General features: G+C 32.4%; 1 protein-coding gene across 1 annotated transcript in view; it reads left to right on the top strand.

Annotated features, from left to right (window-relative positions):
- The window catches only part of LOC133192885 (beta-secretase 1-like), a 33,538-nt gene extending 15,376 nt beyond the window's left edge, over window positions 1-18,162 (top strand). Inside the window, exons 5-11 of the mRNA XM_061328891.1 lie at window positions 2,953-3,111; window positions 3,304-3,454; window positions 3,787-3,933; window positions 5,285-5,511; window positions 13,642-13,788; window positions 14,524-14,608; window positions 17,940-18,162. Coding sequence (XP_061184875.1) covers window positions 2,953-3,111; window positions 3,304-3,454; window positions 3,787-3,933; window positions 5,285-5,511; window positions 13,642-13,788; window positions 14,524-14,608; window positions 17,940-18,109 — 1,086 coding nt within the window. The 3' untranslated portion in view covers window positions 18,110-18,162. The remainder of the gene's footprint in view (window positions 1-2,952; window positions 3,112-3,303; window positions 3,455-3,786; window positions 3,934-5,284; window positions 5,512-13,641; window positions 13,789-14,523; window positions 14,609-17,939) is intronic.
- The last annotated feature ends 1,483 nt before the right edge of the window (window positions 18,163-19,645 follow it).

The raw sequence follows: 19,645 nt of genomic DNA, 5'->3' as shown, positions 1-19,645 counted from the left end.
CTTGCATGGATGATACATTTAAGCATCCACACTACTGGACTAGCTTGGGATGCTGGATCTGACCTTCATTTCCGGATGAGTGACCAGGCTAAAGTTTTTGGAGCAGATCTCATTTCCAGGTAACTATAAGCCCTATGTGTCCAAACTCGCAAGGATGATACATCTAAGGATGCAGACTACTGGACTTGTTTCATATGCTGGATCTGACCTATATTTTCCAACTGAGTGACCATGTTAAAGTTTTTGGAGCAGATCTCATTTCCTAGTAACTATAAGCCCTATATTGACCAAACTTGCATGGGTGATACATCTAAGGATTCACACTACTGGACTTGCTTCGGATGCTGGATCTGACCTACATTTTCCAACTGAGTGACCAGGTTAAAGATTTTGTAGCAGATCTCATTTCCAAGTAAGCCCTAGCATGGATAATACATCTAAGGATGTACACTCGTGGACTTGCTTTGAATGCTGGATCTGACTTACATTTTCCAGATAAGTGACCAGGTTAAAGTTTTGGAGTAGATCTCATTTCCAAGTAACTATAAGACTTATATTGACCAATCTTGCATGGAAGATACATGTAAGCAATCCACACTGCTGAACTAGCTTCAGATGCAGGATCTAACCTACATTTTCCAGATGAGTGACCAGGTTAAAGTTTTTGGAGCAGATCTCATTTCTGAGTAAATGTAAATCCTATGTTGACCAAACTTGCATGGGTGATACATCTAAGGATGCTCACTACTGGACTTGCTTCGGATGCTGGATCTGACTTACATTTTCCAGATGAGTGACCAGATTAAAGTTTTTGGAGCAGGTCTGTATAAGACTTATATCGACCAATCTTGCATAGAAGATACATATAAGGATGCACACTACTAGACTTGCTTCTTATGCTGGATCTGACCTAAATTTTCTAGATGAGTGACCAGGTTAAAGTTTTTGGAGAGATCTCATTACAAAGTAACTATAAGCCCTATATTGACCAAACTTGCACGGATGATACATCTAAGCATCTACACTACTGGACTAGCTTCAGATGCAGGATCTGACCTACATTTCCAGATGAATGACCAGGCTAAAGCTTTTGGAGCAGGTCTCATTTCCAAGTAACTATAAACCCTATATTGTCCAAACTTGTATGGATTTTACATCTAAGATGCACACTTTTGGACTTGTTTCAGATGCTCTGTCTGACCTACATTTTCCAGATAAGTGACCAGGTTAAAGTTTTTGGAGTAGATCTCATTTCCGAGTAAATGTAAATCCTATGTTGACCAATCTTGCATGGATGATATATCTTAGGATGCTAACTACTGGACTTGCTTCAGATGCTGGATCTGACCTACATTTTCCGGATGAGTGACCAGGTTAAAGTTTTTGGAGCAGGTCCATTGCCAAGAAACTATAAGGCCTATCTGAACCAAACTTGCATGGATGATGCATCAAGGAATGATCACTCTCAAACTTTCTTCGGATGCTGGATTTGACACATTTTCTGGATGAGTGACTAGTTTTAAGTTTTTAGGTAAGTTAATTCCCAAGTAATTGCAAGCACTATCAGACCAAAATTGCATAAATGTTGCATCTAGGGATGCACACTATTAGATAATTAGTTTAGTGTGGGACTTTGCCTTACTAAAAGACAACATTTGTTGATGTGAGCTCTGTAATCTCTGATTACCTATGTTTTTATACAGCTGATTACAGTAAACAGCACTTATAACAAACAGGCTTTTAATGAATTGACGCTTACAGTGAAGTTATGTTCATTCCCTGTGACTATAAGGGAGAGAAGGACCTTGAGCTGAAAAAATACTTGTCATTCAATTTTTTTTTATATTTTGTACATTTCTAATTAAGTATGTCCCACATATCTTAAAGCAGTTATATCATTAGGTTTCTGACCTTATCTTCGAGATATTGATTGACAAATACAATGCCCTACAGTATCTAAGTGAAGTTTTAATTCTCCATGTTTCCGTGCTCATTACTTTGTCCATAAAGGGATTTTTTAAGCATATATAAAAATATATAAGGGAACATGTATCTTTTAAAATATTTCAGAGTATGAAAAATTCAAAAAAGCAAGTTTCTTCTATCACACTGCATCTGGATAGGAAAATTACGTACATTTTAAGACAACTTTAACAACAAAAAAGGTAATTTACAAAAAATTCTATCATTCAATATTTTTAAACGTTGAAATGCAAATCCTTCAAATTATTGATTAACTGAAAAAATTTCCAATGGTGAAGCTGACTTCAATATTGCACAGGACATCGTTAAAGAGGACATAAGCAGGACAAAAACGTGTCATGTATACATTTCTCGAGTACGGGAAAAACCAACTATGACGTCACATGTAAGCTAAATAAGCAAAATAAGATATACCTACATAAGATTTCCGTTATCAGCCATGCAAACATAATTTTTGTGTTCTCCGTTTCTTAAAATATTTCATCATATACTGATTATGACCTGTTTTTACATAATAATACCACCCCTGTATTCACCGAGTATGATCTTGCTATACTAAACAGATCGTGTATGACATCACCGACTTGTTGGACGTGCAGTTTAGGGAAAGAGAGGAGTGGATCAATCTTTTTCATAATTTGTTAATGTTTACAAGAATGTAAAACTTTTTAAAATATATATATATAAGATGGTAATTAAAGAAAAAAAATGTCAAATTTTATACAAGAACTGTTTTGCACTTATATAAACGGAAACTATGACGTAGTTAAACAGAGTCATGTGACCATGTGTCCTTCATCCCCTTAAAATACATTGTCAACTTAACAGATATAAAAGAATTACACTTATAACAAAGTAAAATAGTCTTTCCCTGGTACTTCGTTATAAGCGTGTTTTTCTGTACCATGTAGAAGGTAAGATAAATCCACCATTTGATTATTTTGATGTTTTGTTGTTTATATGTTGTAGAAATCTCCCAATGCTCCTCCAGTGAGTCTTGGTTTTTGGAATGGGGACATAGACTTGTGCTACAAAGATGGAGCCATTCCTTACAACATATTTCCTTTTGTAGCCTTAGAGTTTGCTGAGAATGAGCATCAGTCATTCAAAATAATTGTCGCTCCACAGGTATAATTTCAGATTTTCCTACCAAAATGTGCTTAATTCATTTTAAAGGCTATCTTTGATTCTGTGTACAGAAGTTTTAAACAACATTTCACAGACTGTATGTAATGAAATGATATGATAGTAAAGTACCGCTATTCAATTTTTTTTCCTCTCTCTTTTTTATGCATCCATTTATGTCATGTTTATTTTCAGCAATACATTAAATCTGTTGGGAAAAAAGATGACAAAAACCCGGATGAAATATGTTTCAAGCTTGGTATTGCAAACTCAACATCTGGAAAGTGCAAAAAGAAAAACACATACAAAGAGGGAGGGGATGATGTATTTTCCTTACATGACAGAAGTAAGTTTTTAAATCCATTCCTGCAGCAAGAGTGATGATATTTGTCCATTCCATAGCTTAGAATAGTACTGTTCAGTAGTTATTACAGTACTATGCTTGCCTTTCACATGTCAATGAGCAACTGTGACATCACAAGGATGACTGTTTGATAAAGTACAGGCAGATTGATTTTTATTAACCATGGCATCTGGGGTAGGGATGAAGCCACACAATTTTACAAAGAAAGCATATATGAAATATTGTATAAAGTGACTATTTAAACCCATGGGGCTATTGTTTTTTTTTTAAATGTTGTTTTTGATAAATAACACAAAATGTCTCTCGTAACACAGGCACAGTCATTGGAGCAGTGATCATGGAAGGGTTTTACGTGGTCTTTGATCGACAGAACAGCAGAATTGGGTTTTCAGACACAACATGTCCTGCAGTGGCCCAGATGTTTAACAAGTCACATGTGTCTGGTCCTCACAAATTTTCAGGTCAGTATGCAAGGCTTCATCTCAGATCAACTCTATAGTCTCAACAGTGTAATCATGCAGTAACTTAAAACTGTAAGTTTGGGAGATTATTTATAATACCCTTGGTGTAGACTTGATGTCTCAGGTTAAAGTTTTTAGAGCAGATTTCTTTTCGATGATATGAATTTCTATGTCCTATATTGATCAGAGTTTCATGGATTATGCATCTAGTATGTTTTATTGTACCAGTCGGATTTCTGATGCTGCATTTGTAGCCAATATGCTCCATAAATTTTTTTGGAGCAGGTTTTGTAAGTTTTTGGAGAAGGTTAAAGTTTTAAAAGCAAGTCATATTCCTAAGTAAATATGAGTCCGAAGTAAATTAAAATTGCATGTGATGATTTATTCCCCTTTTCATACATGCTAATAGATCTAGACGTTTTTATTAGATGTTAAACAAATATTTCTTGTTATCATGGTATTTTATGAATCAACTTTTAAACAAAAGTTTGGAATAAGATTGTTTAAAGTTGAGTACATATTATAATTAGTGTAAGAGAACAAAAAAAAGTAAGAATCAGTTGATGTCATTTTGTTGAACAATTGACATCAAAAAAAGAGAAAAACATCTAAAAGAAAAAAAACCCTGCCTGCCACTTTCAATTGGAAATTTATGGCCTGAGAAACTAAAGATTAATTTTTTGGGCCTTAGGTGAGCTGTGTAATCTCAGATTACCTATACTGTATGTTTTATTTTAATAAAAAAGCAGCTATCTGCCAAATCAAAGACTACATACAGGTTAAGGAGTTACAATGTTAACATATTCCATTGCATACTAACACCTGTTATGGATTCATAATGCTGTGCTATTTATATTTTTTACCACTGCAGAATTGATTCCGGCACTATATTGCAAAATTACGCGCATTCAAGAAATATAAGGAATCTATATAGTAATCAATATTTTTACTGAGCCAAAATTTCTTCTTCAATTGTGAAATGGTTTTTGCATTTGTGTGATAAGTTGTCATAATTATATCTCCAAAAGCCACCCTTTTGTAGATCTTTCTACTTGTTTGTTCTTTTTCTGACTGCTCAGTTTTCTAGTTTATCTTAATTTGAGCTATGTTTTTGATACAATTTCTGTTTTACAATATAACTCAGTTATAAGGAAATCACGGGGGCCTCAAATCTTGCTTCCTTATAACTGAAATTCTTTATATCCATATATTAAGAAACATAATGAGAATTCCTCGTCAGGATTTGTTAAAGTTCCTTAAAACTAAGATTTCCATATAAGCTAGTTCCTTTTGCTGTACATTTAACATTGTTCTTGAATCTGTATATTAATTGAATGCTGCTACAGTCTAGGTTCAGTGGGAAACTGTGCCTATGCCAAACCAGAGAAAAACAACAAAACCTTGGTCATTGTGGCGTACGTGTTAGCGGGGATCTGTGGAGCCTGTATTCTGCCTTTGTTTATTCTCTTTATTCAGTATCAATGGCGGACGTCAAAGTGTTACGAGAAAATGAAGAGGAAGAATTCTGATGGAGACTCTAATGACTTAATTGATGAAACAAACTTTATGCATGATTCTTGATTAGACAATTTTTGTCATGGTAGTGATTGGGTGTTAAAGTCATCTATGGTACGATATAACTAGATATTTCTTTTATTGTTGGACTTTACACTGTTGAATAATTGTTTATAGAATTCTTGTGGGAATTAAGATTATTGCTTAATTTTATTTAAATAGTTATAACTGTTTTTGTGTCAATCTTCTTTAGTGTTTAAATAGAAATTAAAATCTTCGTAATTGTAGATACTGCACATTTTAACCAAGATTTCATATGTAGGCATAATATGGCTGTTCACTTTTTCGAAAAAAAAAATAGTTTGACTTTATTTTCCAGCCCTTATTACATTGTATAATTTATAATTGATTTTTTTTTTTGTATGTGGAACTGGAATGTTTGAATAAGTAATGCTTGATGTTAGTAACAACTGCAAAAAGGGCAAGATATTAGTTTTTAACTAAGACTTAACTTATTTTTGATAATAAAATAATTTTGTTCAGTTTGTTTACAGTAGGTTGAATTTTCACATTAACAATGGTTGTATTTACTCTAAATCATGAAAAACTGTAAATAAATGGACGGGTATTGAATGTTGATCCATTTAAATTTTCCAGGGAGTGTAATGTATAAGACAAGCTTTTAAAAATTTCTCTGATGACTATTTATGGAGGTTTGCAAATCCTACTCAGACACTGTTGCCTAATATTTAGAGTATAGATCTACTAGGTCATGTCTAATATAATTGTTAAACTGACAGGAAATTTTATGCTATGTTTTTTGTTATTTGATTTCTGATGAAACTGCTGATGTCATTGTTATTATATATGTGCCTGCATCCACATTTGTCATCAAACATTTTCATTTTCTTGTTTGTCAATAATAGATTAGATTTATGAAAGTTAAACTGTTTTTTATAGGCAGCTACAGATAACTGTTAAATCTATGGATTGTTCATTTATGGATGAATTGGGAAATTTTTCTGGGGCCCAGAGGATTTAGAATTGGAGTGTTGTTACGTGGCATTATGGCAAAGCAAAAAATCTATTATATTCCTACATAGCAATTATGAGGCAACACTAGAGAGTTTCTTATTAGTGCTTTTAAATTCTTTATAGAAAATCTTTCCTTATTACATGTATTTTCAATACTCTGTGTACATCTGCTAAATACTGAAATATATTTCATTGTGATATTTTACTGTGTTGGTTTATTTCTAGCTTATAAGCCAGGATTTATTAAATAGCTGATAGAGGGAGTGTATTATGGAGAATTTTAAGTAGATTCTAAGTGTTAGTTATATGTGTAACTATTGTTATTAATTGATCAATGGGTTACATTACCTTAAAAATTTAAAACTGTCACTCATGTACATTATACTAATTGACATATTATATTTTATTATTTGTATATCATATACATACATTTTCTCATTTACATTCTAGATGGCTCCCGATTGATTGGGTGTAATTTTTTGAACTTCTAGATTTCACCTTACTGGCATAAGTTTAATAAACTGCTACTCCATCAATGGCATTTTTTTAAGTTTTTGTGTTGTCTAAAAGTTGCTTAAATGATGTAGTTCAGAGTATATGAAATATGCAATTTATGGTGAGTGTATAAATTCAGCAGTAGACTAATTGATGAATGAAATGTTAAGATAATGAACAGTGATCATTCTCAAAAGTCCATTTAAACAAAACATTATGAGCAGGGCCAACATGGTCCTCTGAAACAGAGGTGGGATCAGGTGCAATAGAGGAATAAGCTTCCCCTGTCGACTGGTTACACTCACCGTGTGCTCTGTGTCATGATTGGGTAAACAGAAAAATCCGTACACAATTTAAATTATTTATTATTTTCCATTTCCACCAAATTTTGAAATATTGTTTTATACTAAACCCTTCATTACATGTAAAATAAAGTATTTTATTCTTCATGAAAATAATGAAAATAACATATCTGAGTAAGTGTATCGTAAACTGTTTTTTTAAAATATCCTTTTGTTTACCATTTACTGACAATGTACTATTTGTAAAAATTGAAATGTATTAACAGTTAATCTATTAACAGATTTGATTGCTTAATAAATAAGATCTTCAAAGTACTTAAAAATATAATGGAAGTTTATATATCTATTGTAAATTTTTGAGATGTATTGAATTCACCCCCCCCCTCTCTCTCTCAAGAACGGGTATATTGTTATCCTTTTTTTCCCAAACTTTTTTCCAAATCAATCGTACCTATCTCCAATCGAAGATAGTCATAATTGAAATAAATCTATCTTTGATTCATCTGGAGATAGGTCTTTTAATTTGAAAGTAGGTTATATAGATATAATGTTTGATGTTCAATAAATTTACTCTTAATTTCTTTTATGTTTCGATCTAAAGTTAAACATATTAATTCTATTATGTAAAGACGCAAGATTTCTAAATTCAAAAAAAGTATATATACATTGATTTCTAATACAGCAGACTGGAGAAATAAAAGAGTCTAATGATGGAAAGTTTAGGACATCTTGAAGATATGGAGTTACGTAGCCCCCCCCCCCCCCCCCCCGAGCATTCCTTTGTGATTGTATTAAAGAAATGAAACTTGGGATAATATAACATTCTGAATAATTTGCTGATCAATGATTTAAACAGTGCGAGATTTGGAAACTATTGTGAATATCTGTATATGTATTCAGGGACGTCGCCACGTCCCTGGAAAGGGGGAAGCGGGGAGGACGTGGAAGGGGAACTCCCTTCTATCTGATCCAGCCACATTTTTTATAAATGGGTACCAGTTTCCTGATGCATTCTTGAAGTCATTTTTCAACAAATCTATTCACAATAAAATGTAGCAGCATTACTTTAAAGAGTAGGATGGCATAACTGTGTTTTAAATATACATGTATCTGTGAGCATTTTTTAAAAGGGGGATGGTGCAATCGCAACACCCTCCCCCCCCCCATATCTGGTTCCGACAATCTTGGTATCTTTTAAAACAAATATTATTATAGTGTTAAACTATGAATTTTAATGTGATATCAGAGATATTTATACCATACACATGGTATATATATATATCTCTAGTTATCTCTCGTCGTGGTAACAAGATACATTGCTTAAAATTCGGGGGTGGGGGTCTGATTTAGGATTATGGGGTCCTGTAATGGTACATCCTGTCGTTCTGTACATTTTGTCACCAAGAAAAAGTTGTTCAAAAATTGAGGTTGACATTTCTTAAAAAGGCTAGTTATTTTTCAGGCTATTGAAATTCATTACTGCAATTTAGATTCTAAGCTCATCTGACATCAGCTGATTATAATTTTTCTTATGATTTTTTTTCTTCATTTGACTGTTTGTTTCCTGCAGTAATGTTTTTCTTCTTATTCTGATTGTATTGCCCGTTCTATGAAACTTGAGGCTCCTTCGTTGTATTTTATTTTCATTTTCAGCCTGATGGTTCTGTTATACCCTTTTTGGACTCTCTGATAGACAACTCTGGTATTTCAAACATTTCTTAACACAGCTTTGTAAAGTAAAGTTTGAACAGAAAAAAATTACCAAGACATTTAATTGGGAGGCACCATTGTAAGGTAACGCTGACTTTCCTTATAAAGAAGAATTATACATACATAATTATATAAATAATTGTTCATATAGAATAATGCATCTGTCTGTTATGTCAGCAATGTATAAATTTTGAAAGTATGTAAATCTTATACGGTACCAATTTTGATGCACCAGATGCACATTTCGACAATTTATGTCTCTTAAGTGATGCTCATGCTGAAACGTCGGGAATCTGAAATATTTGAATAAAAAACTTTGAAGAGCAGAAAAAGGGGAAAAATGGAAAAGAACTCGAATCGAGGTAGAAAAAGTCTGATTGATGAGAGGGCCGGGTGACAGAATCTTGATTTGGGCAGTGAAAAAGAATAGAAGACAGACTTTGAGTAAAATTGTGGATAATTTTAACCAACATGCTTCTCATAAAGTGTCTTAAGAACTATTCGGAGAAAATTCCATTCTCATGGAATTCATAGACACAAAGCAAGGAAGACCCTCAGTGTGTCAGAAGTGAATCTAAAACGCCGTGTTCAGTGGTGTAAACATCTGAAAAATCATGCATTTGATGACTATTGGAGAAAAGTGTTTTTTTAAGATGAAACTCAGATAATGATATCAAATGAAAATCGTCTGTATGTGTGGAGAACTCAGGATAAAGCTTAACGTCCAGAGTGTGTCGGTCTAACATGGTCACAGTGTGAAGTTTAGCGCTATGTAATGGGGGTGTGTGACATATTCAGGAGTGCGAACATTAGTTCCAATAATTGAAAGTATGAACTCTTAGAAGTATTTAGAGACTCTTGATGAACATCACAACACAATTGACTACAGACTGGAAACATGAAAGTGATATAGATTGCCTTGACTGGCCATGACAGTCATCCGACCTCAACATCATCGAAAATGTCTGGCTAATTTAAAAAAAAATGACTGAGAAAATCGTTGACAGCACTTAAATCCAAAGATGATTTGATCACTGAAGTTTTATAAAAAATTTGGTCTTCTCTATAACTGTCTCTTATATCAGAAATTATATCACACCATTCCAAGAAGAGTCATATCACTTAATACTGAAAATTTCAAGTGTCTTTTATATTGTTTGATTTATGTTGGTTTGAAAACACAAGTTTACCTAGAAACAATTACGTCAGGAATTTAAGTAGTTATATCAATTTAGCACGTTACAGTAAAAGCATCATGTTTTATGGATTTCAGTGAATGCTCATTCATAGTTCATTAATTTTTGTTATTGTGATTTGAAGTGGAATTTTCTTTTCTATCCATGAAGTGAGTGTCTAGAAAGTGTAAAATGGCACTGGGAGTACTAGTAATCTTGTGACAGTCACCAGGTCACTCTGGTAATTTTAGTCCGATCCATTGATCATGACTACAGATAAGGTTGTATCTGGAGTATATGAGTACAGATGACTACCTTTTCGTACTTTAATCCAGACCCTGTCTCCCACCTGTAGCTGGTGGACAACAAGATTAGAGGCTGACAGATAGACAGTAACAGATCCATTAAGATAAGCCATGACTTCTGCCTTTGCGGAACCATTTATCATTATTTTGGTCCAGAAGGTTTCATGATATCCTGCCACATTAGTAGAGAATATGATGTAGAGGTCTTTCTTTGGGGCAGTAAACACTCCTGTTGTAGGGTTATATCCTTCTCCCACTTGGTATATGACTTGTGGGAATTTAACAGTATCTCCAACTGTATATGTATGTTGCTTAGTTTCCTCTCCTAAGATTCCAGCTGTAAAAGCTACATGGGATTGAACACCTAAAAATACACCAGACTAAAGAATGCAGTTCTATTTAAGTCATGATTTGGTTGAAATTTCATAACAAGGACTAGTATATAATTAATGAAAACAATTTCCACAAACATGAAATTCTATGATTTATGTCTAAATCAAAAACGTAAAGTTATAATTTCAAACGTAACCATAATTTAAAGCGGAGACTTAGTGCTTTCATTTCCGAAATATAAATTCCTTGCGAAAGTTCACATAGTGAGAAATTGCATTGTTCTTAAATTTAACAGTCTCGAAAACTAAGTGAGGACCTTCAGAAAAGAATTAAAAATTTGAATACAACCCTCACCTCTCATTCCAAAAAAAATAAAATGTTATATAAACTATGGAAACAGTTCTATTATTACAAAGTAAAAGTCGAATATTTTCATTATTTTGGATGTAAGGCAAGTATAGTATCATTTTTGAACATTGGGGATGGGGGGAGCCAGAAAAAAATTGACAACTTAAAAAAACCTTGACCAGCAAAACAAAAGAAGGGGGATGGAATTTACCGAATCAATAATCTTATTTTGGTTGGTTGTTTGGTTGGGGGTTCCCAACTTCTTTCACAACCAAATTTTATTATACATTACCACAATACCTTGATTTTGCAAAAAAAGGGGAAGGCAACCAGCCTTTAAAAATGAACATTTTCAACAGTAAAAGGCTATGTTTGGAAAAAAGGTGAAAGGCCATCCCCCATCTCCCCTCCCTGATACTACGTACCTGGAGTGTTCGCTCTAGAGTCGCAGAGTAAGGAGTTGATCCTTACGTCGCGGGTTCGAATCCCACTGTGGGACGTGGAGACCGGTCCTTCGGATGAGACCGTACAAACCGAGGTCCCGTGTCGCATTAGGTGTTGGCACGAAAAAGATCCCTCACTGCTAAATGGCTCCGAGTCAAAAATTTGGAGCTCTCCATCGGCAAGTGGTGGCGTCTCCATATGAGTGAAAAATTCTCGAGAGGGAAGTTAAACAATAAACAAACAAACAAACGTACCTGGATAGGGGGCTTGTGCTATATTTGAAATACTGAAAAAAAGGCTAAAATATTGGCTATTTTAAAAGAAATTTTTATGTAACTATGTGAATAATGAAACAATTTCACAGTAGGACACAATATGAAATGATACTGGTATGTCAAGAATAGCAAGAATATTACCTTTTTTTAAATAGACACTAAGTCACCAAAGGTCCAAATGGTATGTTACGCCATGTCACCTAACTTTGAAGTACACGTGTATTTATTTTTCGGAATTTAATTATCAGGACCAAATAAGGCACTCAGTGAAACTTGCTCTTTTATTACTAATTGTTCTTTTTAGAACCGAAAAAAAATTCAGAGTATACATACAATTCTTAATACGGATAATTGTATCATTCAGTTTGGCAATGTCATTTTGCTGGGAATTTGTCATTGCTTGGATCTCATTCTTCATCTGATTTTGCTGCACATCCAAACTTAAAAGGGAAGACGATAATTCGGCTGTGTTATTGTGTACATCTAGAAGAGAAAGTGATAAATATCGGTCTCGTAGTTCCAGGTCCTTGATTTTAGCAGACATGTTCTTCATCATTTTCTGTTCTCTTTCTCTGACCATCTGCTCTATTTCAAATGTTAAATTGTTCCCCAACCTTTGCAGGTCTCCTGATGTGGTCAAATTTTGTTGTATTAACATGGAAGTAGAGTTCAACATCTTAATCTGATCTTTCAAAATAATATTCTCTTGAAGTAGAAATGTTGATGTTGAATTCAGATTGTTAAGTTTTTCATTCAAGCAGATATCATCATGTGATGGATTGGATGAAGAATTCAACTTGTCTAGCCTATCTTTCAAAATTTTGTTTTCACTTTCTAACAATGATATCTTCATTTGGGCTGTCCGATTCCACTGCTTCAGCATCTGAATCTCTCCCTCTATTAAGTTTTGTTTTTGTTCAAATTTCTGAGCTTGTTGTTTCTGATCCATCATTATAGAATTTAACACAGTCTCTAAATGAAGAAGCTGTTTGTACACATCAGGATCAGATTGTCCATTAGATGCTGAAGTAGCATTGGTTTTTCCATGGAACAACAAACCCTCTGCTTTCAAAAATGTGCACAGAAGTACCACAAAAGTGGTTTTAATCAAGTGCATTTTCGTGATTTGTGATAAAGCTCAATAACTCAAACAAGTTCAGTTAGATGGAGTGGCTTTATCAAAAATCAAATTATTATCATCAGATAAAAGCTTAATCTTATGCACACTGTAATCTTTGACCTAAAATTAATGCTTAAGATGCCTGGTAATCATTCATGTACTGCATTATCCATTGATTTATTATGGAAACTGTGTACTAACTTATTACGTATTTTTCTAATAAAATAAAAAGTTAATATTACATTTTTTCCCCTATTTGATGTAAATTACAGGATACAAATATAAATTATTTCTTGTGAATTACAATACATTTTATATACATAATTGAAATAATATTTATCATTTACAAGTGTGTTATGGCAACCAAGCACTGTATCACCATACATACATGATTTCATGTATCATTGCACCTGGCATTGAGGAAGCAGAAATAGGGAAAGGGATATTTTAAGCAATCTATGGGATTTCATATAAATACAATGCATCAAATACCATAAATTTTCTCAGTAAAATGTTGACAAAGCATGTAAGAATTATTTTTAATATTATTATGTATTATTTTAATACAACAGAATACCAAGTATTGTTGAATGTCAGATAAATCCACAGTTTGATTATTTAAATAAATGTTTTGTTATTGATGTATTGTAGAAGTCTCCGAATGCTCCTCCAGAGAGTCTTGGTTTTTGGAATGGGGACATAGACTTGTGCTACAAAGATGGAGCCATTCCTTACAACATATTCCCTTTTGTAGCTTTAGAGTTTGCAGAGAATGAGCAACACTCATTCAAAATCATTGTAGCTCCACATAATAATTATTTCAGATTTTCCTACTAAAATGTGCATGATTCATTTTAAAGGCTATCTTTTATTCTGTGTACAGAAGTTATAAACAACATTACAAGATTGTATGAGATGATAAATAGAGGATATTCAATGTTTTGTTGATGAATATGGAATTTACTAGTGGGACAGGATTTTTTGATATTTTCACGAGTGCGTAGCACGAGTGAAAATATCAAAAAATCCTGTCTTACGAGTGAAATAAATTCCATATTCATCTACAAAACATTGAATTTTCTGTTTAATACATTTTCTGTTATTTTCCCTATGACTCTGTCTTTTCGTAACAGGGTGTGATAGGCTGTGACGTCATAGTTGAGCGGTTGAGACGTCATAGCTAAGCGATTGAGACATTAATAACAATTGAAATCATGGATTTTTAACAACATATTTGGAGAAACTTTGGCAGTTTTATCTCAGGATGATTCATTTACTCTATCTTTTAACAGGCCAGGGAGTTTTTTTTTTAAAATACAATTTGTGATGGGAAGGAAAATCTCGAGTTATGCCACACTTCTGATATTCTCACACTGTGAGAATACCATTATGATATCCTTTCACACTGTGTCAGAATATCGCTTTTATTCAATAAATAAATTACAGTATTTCACTGTTGAAAATGTAATAAATACCAGTATCCAAGGTTTTTCTTTCTCTTAATGTATCCATTTATGTTATGTTCATTTTAAGAAACACATTAAATCTGTTTGGAAAAAAGATGACAACAACCCAGATGAAATATGTTTCAAGCTTGGCATTGCAAACTCAACATCTGGTAAGTGCCAATGGAAAATCACATACAAAAAGGGAGGGGATGACGTATTTTTCTTACACGACAGAGGTAAATTTCTAACCCTATTCCTGTAGCAAGATGGATGATATTTGATTTTTCCATTCCACACGTGTAGCTTAGAACAGTACTGTTCAGTAGTTAGTACAGTACTTTACCTGCCTTTCACATGTCAATCAGTAACATGACATATCATGACATCACAATGTTGACTTTTTGATAAAGTACAGGCAGATTGATTTTTATTAAATATTGCATCTGGGGTAGGGATGAAGCCACACAATTTTACAAAGAAAGCATATATGAAATATTGTATAAAGTGACTATTTAACCCATGGGGCTATTGTTTTTTTTTTAAATCTTGTTTTTGTTAAGTAACACAAAATGTCTCTCATAACACAGGCACAGTCATTGGAGCAGTGATCATGGAGGGGTTTTATGTACGTGGTCTTTGATCGACAGAACAACAGAATTGGGTTTTCAGACACAACATGTCCTGCAGTGGCCCAGATGTAAAACAAGTCACATGTGTCTGGTCCTCACAAATTTTCAGGTTAGTATGCAAGGCTTCATCTCAGATCAATTCTACATTGTCTACAGTGTAATAAGTAACATGAAAGTGTAAGTTTGGTGGATTATTTATAATATCCTCTGTGTTGGCTTGATGTCTCAGGTTAAAATTTTTAGAGCAGGTTTTTTTTCGAGTACATGTATTTCTATGCCCTATATTGATCAGAGTTTCATGGATTATGCATCTAGTATGTTTTACATTGTGCCAGTCAGGTTTCAGATGCTACATTAGCTGCCAGTATCTTTCATAAAAATGATCAATTTAATGTTTTGGAGCAGGTTAAAGTTTTTGAGTAAAAGTTTTAAAAGCAAGACTCATTCCTCAGTAAATATGAAACCTATGTGAACTAAACTTGCATATGATGAGTTATTCCCCTTTTCAACATGCTAATAGATAGACGTTTTCATTAGATAAACAAATATTTCTTGTTAACATGGTATTTTATGAATAAAATTTTAAACAAACGTTTGGAATAAAATAATGTAAAGTTGTGTACATATTATAATTAATGTAAGAGAACAAAAAAAGTAAGAATCAGTTGATATCATCATTTTGTTGAACAACTGACAATAAAAAAAAAAAAAAAAAAAAAAGAAGGGAACATGTCTGCAGCATTGAATTTTGAAATTTTTGCCCCGAAAAGCTAAAGATTAATTTTTTGGCCTTATGTGGGCTGTGTAAACTAAAATTACTTATGTTTTATTTTAATGAAAAGCAGCTATCATGCCAAATCAAAGACAACATACTAGTGTTGTTACGATATATGAGACAATTATACCGAAATATTAACTGCAGCAGTGTAGTGTTCATGGTGCAAACTGTTTTCTGGGTGGAGGATTTAATATTAGACGTACTTCTATCTGAAAATGAATTCTCCTCGAGGGAAAAATTTTTCCGAAATTTTAATCAAATGTGAAATTGTGTCATTTGAATTCAAGTTTTGTGAAAATTAAGTTTAGAATATTGAAATGATGTGCATTATTCGTGGATTTAAAAAAGTAAAGTAGAGTGGATGCTGTGCAGACATTGTGTTCTGGATTAACTAAAGAACCCCGTGTTCTTTTTTGTTATTTACATGTAAATTAAAAAGTATTTAATGTATTTGTTTTTGTTTCCCTCTTGAGCACATTCCAAAGTTAACCTGTAACTCTCCATTCTGTTTGTTTTAACTGTCTATTCTTTAAAAAAAAAACCTGTCCATTCTTAAAAGAATGGACAGTTTTCCAAAAAGAATGGACACTTACAGGTAACATAATGGATTGTTTGAGGATTTAGCTCAACATTAAGCTATAGAATGGACAACACAAACAAAAGGTTTACGTCACAATCATGTTTTAAATACAGATTATGGAGTTACAATGTTAACATATTCCATTGCATACTAACACCTATTATGGATTCATAATGCTGTGCTATTTATGTTTTTTATAGGGCTGTGTATTGAGCAAAAAATTTCGATACGATACAATACGATATTTTATAATGCGATATACGATATATTAGATTCTTTAACAAGTCTATAAAAGGTTAATGCATGAATTTTATAAAAACCAATCGTTTTTCAACTCATTTTAAAGTTATTCTCTCACTGTCACTACAAATTACACTTCAAATTCAAACTTTTAATGACTGTAAAATCAACATGTTAAATAAAGGTATCTATGCATTTTGTAATAATTATCTAAGATGTGCTACCTTCTTAATTAATGATTGATATCATTATTGATCAATTTTAATTCAGAACTGTTAAATACAAACTTTGTCGACAGAAATTCTCAACTTTTTCACAGAATTATATTAAAACCTAATTGCCCGATACATATTGGAAGTCATTTTTTCTATACAATACATTCTTGAATATCGATACATATCAATTTCGATATATTGATACAGCCCTAGTATTTTAACACTGCAGAATTAATGCCAGCTGACACTATTGCAAAATTACGCACATTCAAGAAATATAAGGTATCTGTAATAATCAATATTTTTACTGAACAAAAATTTCTTCTTCAATTGTTAAAGGTTCTTGTATTTGTGTAATAAGTCGTCATACATGTAATTACATCTCCAAAAGCCACTTTTTTGTAGGTCTACTTTTTTGTTCTTTTTCTGACTGCTCAGTTTTTTAGCTCATCTTAATCTGAGCTATGTTTTAGATTAAATTTCTGTTTTACACTATATGTCAGTTACAAGGAAATCAATGGGACATCAAATCTTGCTTCTTTATAACTGAAATTCTTTATATCCATATATTAAGGATAAATAAGACAAACAAACTTTTTTTCAGAAATCAGTGATATTTCTCATAGATTTATATTTAAATAAGTAACCTGACTAAAGTTTACTAGGTAAAATCAGAAAATTTTGTAATATTTTGTCACAATGTTAAAAATATATGCAAAAATTTGTATAGAATTACACAGAAAACAAAACAAAGTTGCATATTTAAGCATCAAAGAACACTTAATACGTTTTCTTTATATCTTAGGATTTATTATTTATGTCATTTCTATTCAAAATCAGTCAAAAATTATACATCAATCCAGGAATGAAATTTTTGTTTGTGTTATGTATCCTTAAGAATCATAGTGAAAAGTCCTCGTCAGGATTTGTAAAAAGTTCCTTGTAACTAAGATTTCTTCATAAGCTAATTCCTTATAATGGAGTTTTGCTGTACATTTAATTTTGTTCTTGTATCTTGTTCTTGAATCTGTATATTAATTGAATCCTGCTACATTCTAGGTTCAGTGGGAAACTGTGCCTATGCCAAACCAGAGAAATCCAACAAAACCTTTGTCATTGTGGCGTACGTGTTAGTGGGAATCTGCGGAGCCTGTATACTGCCTTTGTTTATCCTCTTCATTCAGTATCAATGGCGGACGTCAAAGTGTTACGAGAAAACGAAGAGGTAGAATTCTGATGGAGACTCTAATGACTTAATTGATGAACCAAACTTTATGCATGATTCTTAGACAATTTTTTGCATGTTAGTGATTGGGCGTTGAATTCATCTATGGTAGGTTATAACTAGATATTTTTTTTTTATTGTTGGACTTTACACTGTTGAATAATTATTTATAGAATTCTTGTGGGAATTATCTTGTGGGAATGAAGAATATTGCTTGATTTTATTTAAATAGTTATAACTGGTTTTTTGTGTCAATCATCAATATATTCATGTTTTGTTTAGTGTCTATATACAAATTAAAATCTTCGTATATGTAGATATTGGACTCTTTAACCAAGATTTAGGCTATTGTGTGAGGCATAATATAGCTGTTCACTTTTTAAAAAAAAAATAGTTCGCCTATATATTCCAGTGGAACCCTTATTATAATTCATAATTAGTTTTTTTTTTGTTTGTGGAACTGGAATGTTTAAATAAGTAATGCTTGATGTTAGTAACAATTGCAAGAAGTGCAAAATAGTTTTTAACTAAAACTTAACTTAATTTTGATATTAAAATAATTTTGTTCAGTTTGTTTACAGTAGGTTGAATTTTCACATTAACAATGGTTGTATTTACTCTGAATCATGAAAAACTGTAATAAATCAACAGGTATTGAATGTTGATTCATTTAAATTTTCCAGAGCATGTGATGTATAAGACGAGCTTTTAAAAATTTGATGACTATTTATGGAGGTTTGCAAATCCTACTCGTACACTGTTGTCTAATATTTAGAGCATAGATCTACTGGTCATGTATAATAATTCTGTATATGACCTAACAGGAAATTTTATGTTATATTTTTTGTTATTTGATTTCAGGTGAAACTGCTGATGTCATTGTTATTATATATGTGCCTGCATCCACATTTGTCATCAAACATTTTCATTTTCTTGTTTGTTAATGATAGAGTAGATTTTTGGAAGTTAAATTGTTTTTATAGGCAGCTACAGATAACTGTTAAATCTATGGATTGTTCATGTATGGATGAATTGGGAAATTTTTCTGGGGCCCAGAGGATTTAGAATTGGAGTGTTGTTACGTGGCATTATGGCAAAGCAAAAAATCTATTACATTTTAACATAGCAATTATGAAGCAATACTAGAGAGTTTCTAATTAGTGCTTTTAAATTTTCTTTAGAAAAATTTTCCTTATTATTTTCAATACTCAGTGTACATATGCTAAATACTGAAATATATTTCATTGTGATATTTTACTTTGTTGGTTTATTTCTAGCTTATAAGGATTCATTAAATAGCTAATAGAGGGAGTGTATTATGGAGAATTTTAAGTAGATTCTAAGTGTTATTTATATGTGTAACTATTGTTATTAATTAGTCAATGGGTTATATTACCTTGAAAATTTAAAACTGTCACTCATGTTCATTAAAATAATCGACATATTATACAGTTGAACTACGGTATCTTGAACATGGATATCTCGAATACCATGGATTTGTCGAAGGGATTTTAAAGTCCCACCCCCTTATTCCTTAAGT

The sequence above is a fragment of the Saccostrea echinata genome, unplaced genomic scaffold (assembly GCF_033153115.1).
Source record: "Saccostrea echinata isolate AGI-Se365-2 ecotype Australia unplaced genomic scaffold, CSIRO_AGI_Sech_v1 ptg000025l, whole genome shotgun sequence".
In the NCBI taxonomy this organism is placed as follows: domain Eukaryota; kingdom Metazoa; phylum Mollusca; class Bivalvia; order Ostreida; family Ostreidae; genus Saccostrea; species Saccostrea echinata.
This window is presented reverse-complemented; position numbering and strand designations above follow the sequence as displayed.